Raw genomic sequence first — 15,716 nt, forward strand, 5'->3', positions numbered from 1 at the left:
TATAAATTGGTTTGGGTTGGGTCTCTGACAAGGCAGTCTACAGCTTAAGAAGAGTACTACCTCTTGGTCAGTCCTCCCTGTCACCTGGCATGGGTCTTTAAGAGTTTGGGGTGGCAAAGCCTGAAAGAATATGGGGAGAGAGGAAAGAGGTCCCAGGAAAAAGTAATATTTAAAAGGGATCCTGTTACAGTATCTTTCAGGGCCTGGAGCCTTGCAGAGGGGGTGGGGGCAAGGCTCCACTCTCACCCAGTCAATTAGGTATGAGCTGGGAGAAGGAACCAACTGAATTGGGCTCATAGGTCTTCTGCTTGGGGGATAAAAATAGCAGTGTGGATGTTCCCACTTGGACTGGAGCCTGGGCTCTGAAACTCAGTGAGCTGGGATCTGAAAGCCCAGGCTCTAGCCCCAGTGGGAATGTCCACACTGCTATTTTTAGCCCCATAGCGTGAGCTCTGCAAGCCTGAATTAGTTGACCTGGGCTCTGAGCAGGAGTACAAGTATGGTGGTAGCCTCCAGCACCCCGTACCTGCAAGAGATTTCTAGCCTGTATGGGGTGCCAGAAAAACCTGGCGCTGCCAGATGGCCCCACACCGGCAGATCTTCCCTCTGCCCCCACAGCTGCATAGCCCTTCCAGAGGACATGGGGCTATGCTCTGTTCCTTTCTCCGCTGCCACAGTGCTGAAAGGAGCAGAACTTGGCTAGGGCATTTGATGGGAAGGAAGTGGCTTCCCCAGAAGCATCTGTGAATAAGCACATGAACGGCAGGAGGGAGGGTCTGCACCCATTCCCACAGGGGAGATGTGAGTCACGCTGGCTCAAGTGTAATCTCTCTGAGGCCAGATTCAGTGCCCAAGGAAGCCAATTCACTGCCTGCTCTTAACAAGGAAATTCAGGCAGAGCTGAGCGTTACTGTGGCTGAAACTGAGACACAGCAGAGGCATGCTGTGTATCACCTTCCATCCAAGAGTGGGGAAAATGAGGCAGTTAATGAGTACTGCCAAATGTATGACACCTGTCCGACTGCTTAAGGTAGGAGTAAAGCAGATGCTTGGGAGAATGCTGAGAGTGCCGGTAAGCCTTTCAGTTGAAAGATGTTGCATGCGGAGAGACTGGGAGAGAGAGAGAGAAAGGCCAATGGGACAGCTCACCCGGGAGCCATGATTTAAAATGTCAGAGATGCATATAGTCAGTGAAGAAACATGCTGACTGCATGACTCTGAGATTTCAAATTTTGAGTCAGAAATGTGGCTTCTCACAGTTTTTCTGTGTTGGCGGAACATACAGAATGTAAGTTCCATGCCATTCCACCATCTGTGGGTCTGCAAAACACTCCAGTGTCAAAAAATTGTTATGCTAATTATATATAGGAATAAATCACCAACAAATTAAATACCTTAAATATTAGAATAATAATTAATCAAATTACTAGACATCATCCCGATAATTTATGGGTACACACTAGGGACCCTATCCACTGCTGCAGATCCTGGCAGAGGCTCCCAACAGCAGAGAATCTAACTGGGGAGAGGGCAGCTGTAAGCATTCTGCTGCAGGGGTGGGAGGGATGGAGCAGGGGAGCAGTGCCTCAGTAGCTAGCAGTGCTTACCAGAGAAGGAGAATGACCAGCCTGACTAGGAAATGTTCACTGAATCCTATTCATTCTTAACAGCACAATATATATGCTAACAAACTTAAACAAAGGCACAAACATAAGGGAGACACTGATAGTGTGTTAGGGGAAAGTGGGGTGATTGTCCTTCCTATCCTTCTTTCATTTAAGAAGTTTTCAATTTGGGGTGCTGCTGGATCCTCAATAACACCTGGAAGTACATGTGGCACCAAGGGCCCAAAGCATCATTTTACAACTGCATCTGTTAAACAGACGCAGTTGTAAAATTTTAGACAGGTGAGGGGGGTGTCTGAGGGGTGGGGCGGAGTCACATGGAGGGTCATGGCGGGGGAGCACATGCCCCCCCGTGTGTCCCTCCCATGAGTGCAGTACCGGCAAGAAATGATTTAGCATAGGTAAGTCTTCACAGAATTGGGGCCATGGAGAGGATTATAAAGCCATTAAACTGGTTCTGCCCACCTCAAGATAACTGTACAACTGTAGTTACTTCATCTGAAAGGTGATCTGTAAAAACGATTAAGGAATAGTAATTTTAGGATATTTTTAGACTGCCCTAAATTCGGTGGAGTCTGCTTCTTAAACTGCCTTTTCGTTGTTGTTGCTGGTGGCAAGTGGCAACCAGTCACATCATCCATAAAGGGGGCAAGTCACAGGTCGGTGGGGGAGGCAGGAATTCTCTGGAGGGTTCAGAAGAGCTGGAGACTGTCAGCAAGGACTGGTGTGGGGAGTTCCGGAGGGCGAGAGGGGGTGACTGGAGAGCCTCAAGTCTCAGCGATGAGAAGGGAGATGGAGCGTGTCTCTGGACTCCGAATAGATTTAACTAATGACAGGGCAACCCCCAGAAAAATAGCAGGGAGGAGGAGGAGGGGAAATAAATTCCTTGGTGTGGAAGTGCCTGAACATTGAAGCCACAACGCAGGGGACAGACAGTGTTTGGGGCGGAGGGAAGATTTTTCTGCCTTCCCGCTTTGCCAATAAATCAATGGGTGGCGCGGGGGAGGAAAAAAATCAAAGCAGGTTGCAGGCTCCTTCCCTCCCCCAGCCTCCCGTTGCAATCTCCCGGGGCGCCAGGAGGAGGAGACAGAGGGAAGGCGCTGGGGAAGCGGAGCAGCTGCCGCGGCTCCGGTCGAGATGAAGGGAAGTGGCGAGGCTCGAAGGCAGAGGCAGCGGGGCTGAGCGGGGAGCTGCGGGATTGTCCTAGCGCCTCTGCCGCTCCGCCAGAACCCGTGGCCCGCGCCCCGGCGGGACTGACTCCGGCGCACACCGGCTCCATGGCTGCTGCCGCCCGGGCTCCGCTGCGGCTGCCCTGGGCAGCGCTTTTGCTGCTCGCTGCCGCGCTGCTGCACTCCGGCTCCCCCGCGGCCCCAGGTACGGTCTCCCTCCCCGGCTCCCGGCGCGGTGCGGTTGATCGGGGGCAGGGAGTGTGCCGCTGCCTTGCGCGTCTCCCCCGCCCCAGGCAGCCCTGTGGGCAGGCAGGGCGAAGAGGAGGCGCTGGGCTGCACGGAGCACAGGTGCATGACTGAAGCGGATTGCACCGGTGAAATGAACACAGCCGGGGCCCCCGCCACTACCCGGGGGGAGGGAGATCAGGCGCTGTCCCGATCAGTGGGGATGGAGCAGGTCGGAGGGGTGGGAGGCGGAGACCCACGCGGCAAAACCCCTCACTCCAAAAGCAAAATAATGTCATCCAACCCACTTTAAATCCGGGGTGGGGGGCAACCCTGCAGCTCAGCTGTGCCTTGGAAACCGGGAAAATGTACTCCCCGCTCAGGTCCTTGGGAGGTCAGCTCTTCATCCTCCTCGCCGTGCCAGTGGGAACTCCGCGTACTTTCCGTGACCAACATTTGGCGTGGTGTGTAAACGGCTGATTGCCTCCCCTCCCGACGTTCTCACTCTCCGAAGCCCGTGTGTGTTTTAGCGGTGGCTTCGGTTTGCAGGAGGGGAAGTCGTGGCAGCAGTATGCGTCCGTGCTAGTTATTTCCAGCTAAGTGGAGGCAGTTTTGCAGGCAGTCTCGCCCGGGGGCACATATTTGACAACGATATTTAGTGTGTTGATTGTGCCCTGGTATAATTAAAATGACAAGGTATTAGAAAAAAGTCAGAAAGCCCTACTTACTTGGGGATTTATTTTTTCCGGGATCTCCCTGTTAACTGCAAGATCAAGTAGTTGGTTGTGGTTTTTTAAAACAATGCATCTTGGAAGTGAGCAAAGAATGTCACAAGTTAACTTTTACAAAGGCCTTAAATCATGTGTGCGACATTATAAATGTGGCAAGGATATGAACCTTTCTAATGTATTTCAGTCTCCTACTGCTCAGAAGCAACTTTGATCTGTTTGTTTGTTTGTTTGTTTGATTCTGTGAAAGGACATTTGTTTTGACTGCAGAAGCACCCTGTCTTTATGACTAAAACACCTGTAGCCCTCTGTTATTTTCTTCCTTCCACTGTCCTCTCTATGTTCCTCTGGAATCACATTTGTTTGCTGTGGCGGAGTGAGCTCTGTCACATTTCCCAGTGCTACCCACCCCTCTTCCCAGTCTCCTTACACACTATAAATCACTCCAGATCGGTGGAATGTTTTAGCTGGATCGTTCTTTGGAGCCTCAAACCATGGCTTATCTCCACCACATTAACACAGAATTTACAGTTGAAACGATGGCCAGATCAGAGAGGGCCAAACTAGTACAAATATATCTGGGGAAATAAATCAAATTATCTGAAAAATGTTTTATCTCCATGTCCCATAGAAGCTGTCATGGGACTGATGATTTGTTTAATCTGTTCCCTGGAAAACAGTTACTATCTCCAGCAGCAGAACCCCTCATTAGGTTGTGAAGATAACTGTGATGGAGCTGCATTCAGCTGGTGGCAGAGACCGCCAAGGCAATTAAGTGCTCTGGCTGAAAGGACATTCATAATCAAAATTAACACCCTACGTTAGAAGAACTCTTTCCCTCCTATTGCACTTAATATCGATGCCTGGTAGTTTTTATTACTGTAGTTATTGGATGCTAACTTATCCATCATACTCTGCAGTGATTTTAAGAGTACTCTTACCTGTCCCAAAGGGAGTTGACTTTTGGCACAGCCTATTCTTGAACACAGGGCCTCATTTTTCTCTCACTTTCATCAGTGTAAAGAGATGAAAGCTCAGCTGAAGTCGGTGTGGTCTGGCTGAGCTGTGCTTGGGACAGGACTGGAAGACTGGGGTGGGAAAGGTGGCTTGGTGCCATGTTTGCAGCTCCTCGGTCCAGGGAGAGCTGGGGGTGGGTTTAGCCTACTTTACAGCAGTTTCAGAACTGCTCTAAGTTGTGTGCAGCTGCCTATGGCGCCCATGGACTCTTCTGAGCCTGAGATCACTGAAGCAAAGCAATGCTTGTGCTGTGCTCCAGTTCCTCGGCCCCACAGGGACCTTTTCCCCAGCCCCTGTCTCCGCTCCATGCCACCCAGAGATTCTCCCTATTCAGGAGAAATCCTCAGTAGGCCAGCCATTCTTTGGCACCTCCAGAACAGGGCCCAGGAGTCTGACCCTGTAGTCGCAAAAAGAAAAGGAGTACTTGTGGCACCTTAGAGACTAACCAATTTATTTGAGCATGAGCTTTCGTGAGCTACAGCTCACTTCATTGGATGCATACCGTGGAAACTGCAGCAGACTTTATATATACACTGAGAATATGAAACAATACATCCTCCCACCCCACTGTCCTGCTGGTAATAGCTTATCTAAAGTGATCATCAGGTGGGCCATTTCCAGCACAAATCCAGGTTTTCTCACCCTCCACCCTCCCCCCCCCCCACAAATTCACTCTCCTGCTGGTGATAGCCCATCCAAAGTGACAACTCTTTCACAATGTGCATGATAATCAAGTTGGGCTATTTCCTGCACAAATCCAGGTTTTCTCACATCCCTCCCACCCCCATACACACACACACTCACTCTCCTCAAATAAATTGGTTAGTCTCTAAGGTGCCACAAGTACTCCTTTTCTTTTTGCGAATACAGACTAACACGGCTGTTACTCTGACCCTGTAGTGTAATCATGCTCTAATTTGCGGGTAAGTAAAAATCAGGCACCTGCAGCCTGCTCCTGCAGTCTCTACTCAGTCAGGAGTATTTGCCCGAATAGGGACGGCACGGTTGGGCCTCTGTTTGGTAAATTCGAATTATTTTCATTTGGTTGTGATCCTCTTTCACAAATATTGTACAGAATGAAAGTGCTGTGATTCTCTGAACACTGCATGGGAAACCATCGTGCTTTTCTTTTTCTTAAATGTCAGGATCCACTTACGTCTTGCACTTCAGCTTGTCCCCATTGCCCTGGATCGGTCATTACTTTGTTCCCCTTTTGCACCTGTGTCTGCCAATGGACTTTGTTTCTAATTAGACAGGTCATGGCCAGTGCACAGACCATGACCTCATTTAATATTTGTTTCATATGTGACTTCTCATAATGGCACACCTGACACTTAAATCTACTTCCTAGATCTCAATAGCACATTAGGTGTGTTAGTTATTAATTTCTCCCCTAGGAACAGCTTAGATATTTGTTATGACTTCATATCAGGAAGCTCACTCACTCCTGCACTCCTCTCACCAGCACTGCATGAGGGAATGAACTGCTGTTCTTTTTCTCTGGTAGCCTTCAGAGGGCACTAACAGCAATACAGCAGCATGACACATCTTGTCAACTTTCGCATTGCACAGTTAGCTGTGGTAGCTACTGTGCTTTCCCTCCCCATGAAGGAACCTACAGAGTTTTTACAATAGTGGAAAGCAGTAGTAATGATGAGTAGCTGCTAGATGGGAGATTTAGGGCTTCCCAATGTAGTCTGAGGTTGGCTTTATTAATTGTGGACTATGATTGCTTTCTTTATTCACAAGGGAGCTCTTTTTTTTAAGCTTCTCTGTCCTAAATAAGCAGTAATTTTTGGAGAGAAGTATTAACTCTGGAGGTGTGAGGAATTCAAACACTGAATATACCAACACAATTTTGAAGATGGGTTAATTTATTTTTCTCTGCTTATTAGAGCCACAAGTTTGATGCTTGCCCCTATGTTCATAATCCAAATTTTGGCTATATCCTAGACACTTCTGCAGTTACTGAAGAGCATTTTGACTTCACTTGCACAGGTTAAGAGATGATGGACTGGTCCTCCACTGGAAGTGAGTTGTAGATGTTAAGCCCCTACCTTATGAAGAATCCAGTTTAATTCTTTTATATTAAATTAATTTTGAAAACTGTAATAATCATGTGTTTGCTGCACAGTAGTTAAATATTCAGTGACACTGGCTTGAAACCCATTTCTCTATCCAGTGCTGACAACCCCAAGTGTCCAAAAATCATGACTCAGGTCCCCAAAATTATGATTGGCTTAGAAATAATAAAATTGTTAAAATAACAAATGTTGGTTTACCTTTTGATTTTGATTTACCTTCTGATTTTTGAGCCTTAGTGTTCATGTTTTCAAGCTGTTCTCTGCAACCAGGTAGTCCATAGATTTACTTTTTAAAAATAATTGAAATCTGGGATTTTCCTGCAATCACTTGACTCCAGGAACCGGGGCTTTAAGAAAAAACATGAAATATAGAGAGATTTGCAATAGAATCACAGGATTGGAAACCCTGTAGATCAGACTAATCCCTCCTACAATATGTTATATTTTGTATTTCACTTCTCATTTCTCTGACCCCAATTCAGCAAGTTACTTAAGCGTGTGAGTGGTCCCATTGAAGTCAATGAGACTACTCAGTTTCTTAAAGTTAGCCATATGATCAAGTACCTTGCTGAACTGGGATCTTTATTGCTAGAAAATGTGCAGGAAGTCACAATCTCTGATTTTAGGAGAGCACTCACTAATGCTGGAGAGCACTCACTAATGCTGTTCATCATATACTTGAAGCCATGAAACTCTGTTTGGGACATCATAACTTGATTGCTGTGGGAATAATAATAATGTCAGCTATAGGGGATTATGACATCAAGTGAAGATTAAGTAGCAGAAGCAGATAAGCTCTTCACAAATAAAAATTGTGGCCAATATTTTCAAATTTAAGGGCCTAAATTAGGTCCCAAAATTCATATTTATGCACCTAAGTAGAAGTGGCCTGATTTTCAGTAGCCAAATGAATCAAGGTAAGCTACATGTTCTCGCCAACCTTGGAAATTAGGCCACTGCTATTTATGTGGCTCAACATAGATTTAGATGCCTAAATTTGAAAATGTTGGCCTATATTTTAATGAAAATGGCCCGGATCCTAAATATCTTTGAGGAGTTAGATCAATATCCCCAAGTAACAGTGACTTTCTGGGGAAAAAACCCCCCAAACAAAAATATATGGCACATAAGAATTATTCTATAAATAGATTGCTTTTCTTTAAAAAAATGTCATTTAATTATTACAGAGCCAAGAATTAAACTTTAACCATGTTGTAAGGAAATCAGTCTAACCTTCTCCTGACACTGATCAGTGGGGAAAAAGAGCCCTGAGGAACTTCCATCTAAAACCAAGTATACGTTGGAATGTAGTTTGGAGAAATCTATATTTTAAATCACTCCTTTTCAGCTTGAAACTTGATCATCAAAGCCCAGCTCTTCATAAAACAAGGTTTATTACCCTTTGAGGATTGTGGAGCTTGTTCATATTTTGTCATTCCATACAGCTGTTTTACCATTACTCAATCTTCACATCTTTTGGTCATCCCACAATAATCCTTGTTCCTAAAGTCCTACAGCCCTTTTTGGGTCTTGTGTTCTTCTGGAATTAAATAGGCTGTTTTTCAAAGGTTTCTTGGAGGGGTCAGTGGTTCTTATCCTTGCAACAGCTGATAGATATGTTAAGAGGCCAACTCTGCAAATACTAATTGAGTGTAATGTTCCTGAGAGGAGTCCTGTTGACTTCAGTGAGATTACTCATGGTACTAGGCACTACGCTAGGTTGTAAGTTTTTGCAGGCTCAGGGCCATAGATTTTAAACACAAATAATTCTATTAATTGACACCCAGAAAACCAAAGCAAAGTAGGAGTTTATAGTGTACATATAAATAAGATTGAGAGAGAGTGACAAGGTGGGTGAGATATTTTTTATTGGACCAATTTCTGTTGGTGAACGAGACAAACTTTAGTGCTTACACAGAGCTCTTCTTCAGGTATGGGAAAGGTACAGATAAATAAGAGAAGCATATGCCTTCTCCCAAATGTTAATAATTTACCTAATGCCAGGGTTTAAAGCATGAAACCAACATAGAAATACAGTGATCATGAAGCATATTATATTGGTATGCATGAGATAACCCTTTCCTTTGTTACTGGAAGTTCTCTACTTGGGGCACGGAGAGCCTGATTTGTCATTGCCATATCGCCACTTTCATGGGTATTAATTGACTCCCTACTTCTTTGTTGTGTTGACAAAGGCCTGAACTGGCATATAAACTAAAATAATACTTTAAATATCTAGATGTAGTTCCTACTCCTTGCCCCTGGAAAGGGTTCAGGCACATCAGTGAGGCAGCGGGGAGGAACTTGTAGTCTCGGATACCATTGCAGTATCTGTTGTGTGTGGAAATAGAGAACCTCATTTGCCATGGCTGTTGATGTGGTACACTCATGAGCAATAAAATCACCCTTTCCAGGCCCTCAAGATAGTGTTAGTTACACTGAGACAAAATACCATCCCATTTCCCCTTTCAACAGGTCAGTGATATGTGGGAGGATCCCTGCCCCAAACTCTTTTTTTCTGAAATGACCCCCAGCTGACCAGTATAAACCAGCCAGGTTCTGACACTCATACTAATTAGTATCTTGCTCCACAAACAGCCCTATTAAAAACTGGCTCTGCCTGAGCAAGTGCACTGTACTCTAAGCCAGTGGTTCTCAAACTGTTTAAAAATACCATAATACTGTTTAAAAATACCATAATAGAGGTTCAAACTAAATATATACCCCAATTCAAAAAACAACCACAACAAAAAAGAGCCGCCATGGCTAAATGGCAGAGTAAAAGAGGCAGTTAGAGACATACCCTTACATAGCGAAAAAGAGCAGAGGGAAACAATCCCATAACTGGGATCCTCCTTCCGTATGATCACATAGAGGATATCTTTCTGAGGGAGGGAACCCTCGTTAATAGGCAGAGAAAGGGAATAGTAATGGTGGATTTGATTTTTAGAAATGGAGATTGCTGGGTTTGTGATGACTGAGAGAACCACATGGTGAACTGCCTGCCGGGTGTGACGGGTGTGTTGTGGATCTCACAAGACATCCAGATAGATTTATGTGCAGTGCTGGGGAGGAGCTGGTGGTAGTGGTATATGAAGGTACCAATGACATAGGAAAAGATAGGAAAGAGGTCCTGGAGGCTAAGTTTAGGTTGTTAGGTAAGAGATTAAAGTCCAGGACCTCCATGATTGCATTCTCTGAAATGCTTCCAGTTCCATGCGCAGGGCCACTTAGACAGGCAGAACTGCAGGGTCCCAATGCATGGATGAGACAGTGGTGTAGGGAGAAGGGTTTTAGATTTATTAGGAACTAGGGAACTTTTGGGGAAAGGGGGAGCCTGTACAGGAAGGATGGGTTCCACCTAAACAGAACCAGACTGCTGGCATGTAAAATTAAAAAAGATTGTAGAGGATTCTTTAAACTAAGGGCTGTGGGAAAGGAGACAGGTACGGAGGATCACATGGTTTAGTTCAGGTGGAGATATCCCTTAGGGATGAATTTATTAAAGAAGGAACTCTACATCCTAGTAAGGAGGGTAAGAAAAAAGTTGGTAAAGTACAGGTAGGAGGACCTAGTGAAGAACGGTCAAATGTAAGAGAGTCCCATTTAAATATTACATGTAAAGGCAAGCAAATGAATATGGACAAAATTGTATACAAGTGCTAGAAGTCTAAAGATCAGCATGGGCCAACTAGAGTGCTGGCATTATGAGGCTATTGCTATAACAGGCATTGCAGAAGCTTGGTGGAATGATGATAATCAATGGGCCACAGTAATACCAGGGTACAAAATATATAGGAATGACAGGAGTAGGTTGTGCTGGGGCAGGGAATTATAAAGGGATCTCACAAAACTGGGTCACTGGGCAAGCAAATGCCAGATGAAATTCAATGTTGATAAGTGCAAAGTAATGCACATTAGAAAACATAATCCCCGCTATACATACAGAATGATGGTGACTAGATTAGCTGTTACCACTCAAGAAAGAGATCTTGGAGTCATTGTGAATATTTCCCTGAAAACATTTGCTCAATGTGCAGCAGCAGTCAAAAAAGTTAACTATGTTAGGAACCATTAGGAAAGGATAGATAGTAAAACAAAAATATCATAATGTCACAATATAAATCCCTGGTACGCCCACATCTTGAATACTGCATGCAGTTTTGGTCACCCATCTCAAAAATACATATTAGAATTTGAAAAGGTACAGAGAAGGGCAACAAAAACGATTGTAGGTATGGAATAGCTTCCACACACGGAGAGATTAAAAAGATTGGGACTGTTCAGTTTAGAAAATAGATGACTAAAGAGGGATGTGATAGAAGTCTATACAATCAGGAATTGTGTGGAGAAAGTGAACAGGGAGTATTATTTACCCCTTCTGTGATGCTACACCGCATAGTCTTCATAGAAATATTGTTATGATATGAATATGGCATAACTAAGATGTTTCATGGAAGATGGGTCATGTAAGGTATCATTGGCAAGGTTATGTTTTACTGAATATGATTATTCTATTTGTATACATGTATCATTTCTGTATCTGAAGTTAGGAATATTGACTATATAACAATTACAACTGTGATCCCAACTGAGAAACGCCCGTCAGACAGTATGCAATCAGCCTGGATGTGCCATTAGGAAAGACAATGGGTCTTTGAAGATGCTGATCTCTCATCTTCCTGGAGTTCCTTCCTGTGGACCTTTCAAATAAACCTTGTCTCCATGGTTGCTCTAACATTGCAAGGTCATGTGATAATGTCACCTGGTATGGAGTACCACCTTGGACACTGCCGATATTTTTCCACTGGAAACAAAGGATTCGCAGCTTATGTAAATCCTATTTAAGGCTGGGAAGTGAGTCAATCAGGGCTCTTCTCCATTGCCTCCCCACTCAAGAAGGAAGACTGGTGAAAACACCTGAAGAAACAAACAAACAAACTAAGCTGGGGAAAGGCAGGGGCTGTGTCCAGGTTAAGACAGGGGTCTAGCCTGTGAAGAGAAATAAATGAAACTCTGAGCTGCAGAAACTCTACAACCTGCCTATCCAACATTTAGGGTGAGAAATTACTATTTGTAACCTGTTTCTTTAGTGTATTAAGCTTAGTTTGCGTGTTTTGTTTTATTTGCTCAGAAATCTGCTTTGTTCTGTCTGCTATCCCTTATAATCACTTAAAATTTACTTTTTGTAGTTAATAAACTTTTTTTTTTTTTTCAAAACCCAGTTTGTGCAATTTGTATGGGGGGGGAGGGGAGGCAAAAAGCTATGCATATCTCCCTCCACATTGAGGGAGGGGGCGATTTTTATGACTTTGGGCTGTACAGATCTCTGTATACAGCGCAAGACAATATTATTTTGGGTTTACACCCCAAAGGAGGTGTGCATATGAGTGCTGGGTAAATTCCCGAGCTGAATCCTCCCACACAGAGCTGATTTCAGTTTGTGTCTGCAGCTGGGTGAGGCCTTACCTGTGGGTGTGCTAGAGAAGGCTTGAGGGCCTGGCACAGCAGGACAGGGTGAGGAAGCCCAGGCTGGTGGAACGGGCGGGCTCAGTGGGACCCCAGTATATCAGACACACCAGACGGGGGGGTGTCCAACCTGTCACACCTTCACTAACAGAAGAACTAGGGGTCACCCAATGACCCCAGCCTGTGGAACTTGTTTCCAAGGGATGTTGTGAATGTCTGAACTATTAACTGGGTTCAAAAAAGAATTGTATGTGTTCATGGAGGGTAGGTCCATCAATGACTATTGGCCAAGATGGTCAGTGACACAGCCCCATGCCCCAGGTGTCCTACACCTCCAACTGGCAGAAGCTGGGTGTGAATGACAGGGAATGGATCACTCAAAATTGCCCTGTTCTGTTCATTGCCCTGTTCTGTTCATTGCCCTGGCAACTGTTAGAAGACTGGACACTGGGCTAGATGGACCACTGGTCTCACTCAGTGTGGTTGTTCTATGTTCCCTTGCATCATATATGGAAGCGATGCCAACTTCAGTTGCATATCTGTGGGTTTTTTACTGGTGAATTCTTTGCAGACAGCACATAAGATTAGGCACTGAGAAGCTGTGGGAATGACAAGCAGAGAGCTCGCAGGACTAACAGAAGGCACTCAGCCCTTTGCAAGATCAGGGCCATTGTCTTTCATGATCAGTGTTAAACTCTTTTTGCTGTGACCCTTCCCATTGAGTTTTTGATCTGCTTCTTCTCACAGTTTCATCATCTGTTTGACATCTCTTCTCTCTAAAGTTACTGCATGAATAAAGCAAGTTCTAACGTCTGTGACAGAAATAACCCCATGTCGGCTTCATTTGACTGAGACTTTAACAGAGTTTTAAATGTGCTTTGTTTTTATTTAATGTACATATTTGACTAGTATCAAAGGCCCACTTGTGGTTAAGGCACTGGACTAGGACTCAGAAGATCTGCTTCAGTCTCTGGCTTTGTTACAAACTTCTGGAGTGACATTGGACAAACTATCTAATCAATCTTTGTGTTTCAGCTCCCCCATTTTTAAAATGGAATGAGTAACATTTCCCTCCCCACTGGGGTGCGGTGAGGATTAATTCAGTGATGTATGTGAGGCAGTAAGGTAGTACAATGACAAGCACCCTAGAAAAGCCTACAACGAATTTATTGAGCTACTTACTGTGGGTTTGACCCAAAGTCCATGGGACTCTTTCCATTTGGCTTCTATCGGTTTTGGATGAGGCCCTGCTTTTGAGGAGGTCAACCGTAATAGTGTATTAAGAACGCCTTTCTCAGTGGCAAAATGAATGTGAGGAATGTTCAAAGATTCCCACCAGAAATATGCAATTATTGTATGTTGATTTAAAACTTGGTGCATTAAACTTTTAAATAGCTTGCATATTGTAACCATAAACAGTAAGCTACTGTCTAATTGTCTAATTCCACTTTATATTTGGCATTTTAACATCCTGATCATTTATCCTGTTATATGAACTTCCTCCACCTTGTTTTCATAAAATGCCCCTAAAAGGCAATTCAGCAAAATAGAATGGGGAAAAAAAATCTCAGTTCCCTTTATGGAATTGGATGTTGCACTTATATTAGTTCAAAACTAGTCAGTGATAGAATTGGGCTTTAAAGGGATGCTACCAAGTCATTTAGGGTCACAATGTAGATATTTGGCTAGATCAGTGGTTCTCAGCCTATTTACTGTTTTGGGTTGCATATCGCAGTTGCCAATTTTCATGTGGTAAATAAGCAACCTGACTTTCACAATAAGCCAAAAATCAAGCTAATCCCATTTCAAAACAAGGCCAAAACAAGCCAATCCCTAAGAATCCCAACACTCTGTGTGACTAGATCCCCCTGGCATGGAGTCTGGGACTGTGGTGGGCCAGCTGTACATCCCTGACTCTCTCCACTACTTGCCCCTGCTTGCTGGGAGCTGATAAAAAGGAAAAAAAGAGAGAAGCAACAAGCTCCAACATGCAAGAAGCTACAAGCCAAACAAGCAACAAGCTACAAAGCAAAAACTTGCCAACAAGCAACTCACAAGCCAATTAAGTCAAAACCAAGCCCAATTTCTGTGTTTTTTTTTCATGGGTTTGGCATGTCTGCTGCATATGCAGCTCTCTTTGTGTTATGTGGGCTGCATCCACACAATATATGTACTACCTGTATGGCTTTCACATGTTGCATGGGCTGCAGCTGTTTGCTGTTGGGGCCACAAGTTGAGAACCCCTGGGCTAGATCCACAAAGGGCACTTAGGTGCTGAGATCCACAAAGGGCACTTGGGTGCTGCATTGCAACACCTAACGTTAGGTGTCCTGCTGCTTGCCAGAATCGACAGCCCTGAGTTAGGTGCCCATCCTCCCTGTACGGTGCTTGGGGAGAGTTAGTGGCCTAAGAATGGAGATCCACACAAGCCAGGGTGCTGGAGCAGGGAGCGGCCTAAGCTAGCCAGTAGGAAACATTGGGCAGAATGGTGTGGCCTGAGCCCCAGCACTCAGAGGGAGTTAAATGCTTCCCTCCACTTTGGATTCACAGCCATGAAGCCTCTCCTAAAGGTAAGTGCCTAAGCCAGGTCAACCCTTTCTCCAGAAAAATAGAGATGATCATGCCCCCTCCCCTTATGCCCTCTAGCCCAGCGGTTAGAGCCCTCTCTGAGGACAGAGGTTTAAATCCCCACTCTGCCTGACATGGAGTAAGGACTTCAAGCCAGGTCTCCTAGCTCCCATATGAATGCCCTAACCACTGGGTTATAGGATATGCTGGAGTATTAGAGCAGGGACTGGAAACTGGATCTCCCTTACACCAGGGTAGGGTTGCCGAATGCCCCGTCGAAAAGGGACCCTGGCAGCTCTGGTCAGCACCGACCGGGCCATTAAAAGTCCAGTTGGTGATGCAGTGGGGCCAAGGCAGGCTCCCTGCCTGCCGTGGCTACACGCAGCTTCTGGAAGCAGCAGCATGTCCCCCCTCTGGCTCCTACAAGTAGGGGCAGCCAGGGGGTTCTTCATGCTTCCCCACCCCCAAGCGCTGGCTTTGCAGCTCCCATTGGCTGGGAACTGCAGCCAATAGGAGCTGCGGGGGCGGTGCACAGAGCTGCTTGGTCGTATCTCCATGTAAGAGCAGGAGAGGGGACATGTTGCTGCATCCGGGAGCTGCCTGAGGTAAGCACTGCCTGGAGCCTGCACCTCTGACCCCCTTCCATGCCTCAACCCCCTCCCCTAGCCCTGATCCCCCTCCCACCCTCAGAACCCCTCGATCCTAGCCCGGAGTACCCTCCTGCACCCCAAGCTTCTCAATATAAAAATCCTACATATGCTAGAGCCTGCACCCCCCACCGGAGCCCGCACTCCCCCCAACCCCAACCCCCTGCCTCAGCCCTGGTCCCCC

General features: G+C 45.5%; 1 protein-coding gene across 1 annotated transcript in view; it reads left to right on the forward strand.

Moving 5' to 3' along the window:
- The first annotated feature begins 2,772 nt into the window (after positions 1-2,772).
- The window catches only part of FNDC1 (fibronectin type III domain containing 1), a 126,843-nt gene continuing 113,899 nt past the window's right edge, over positions 2,773-15,716 (forward strand). Inside the window, exon 1 of the mRNA XM_073337819.1 lies at positions 2,773-2,999. Coding sequence (XP_073193920.1) covers positions 2,903-2,999 — 97 coding nt within the window. The 5' untranslated portion in view covers positions 2,773-2,902. The remainder of the gene's footprint in view (positions 3,000-15,716) is intronic.

The sequence above is a fragment of the Lepidochelys kempii genome, chromosome 3, assembly GCF_965140265.1.
Source record: "Lepidochelys kempii isolate rLepKem1 chromosome 3, rLepKem1.hap2, whole genome shotgun sequence".
NCBI lineage: Eukaryota > Metazoa > Chordata > Testudines > Cheloniidae > Lepidochelys > Lepidochelys kempii.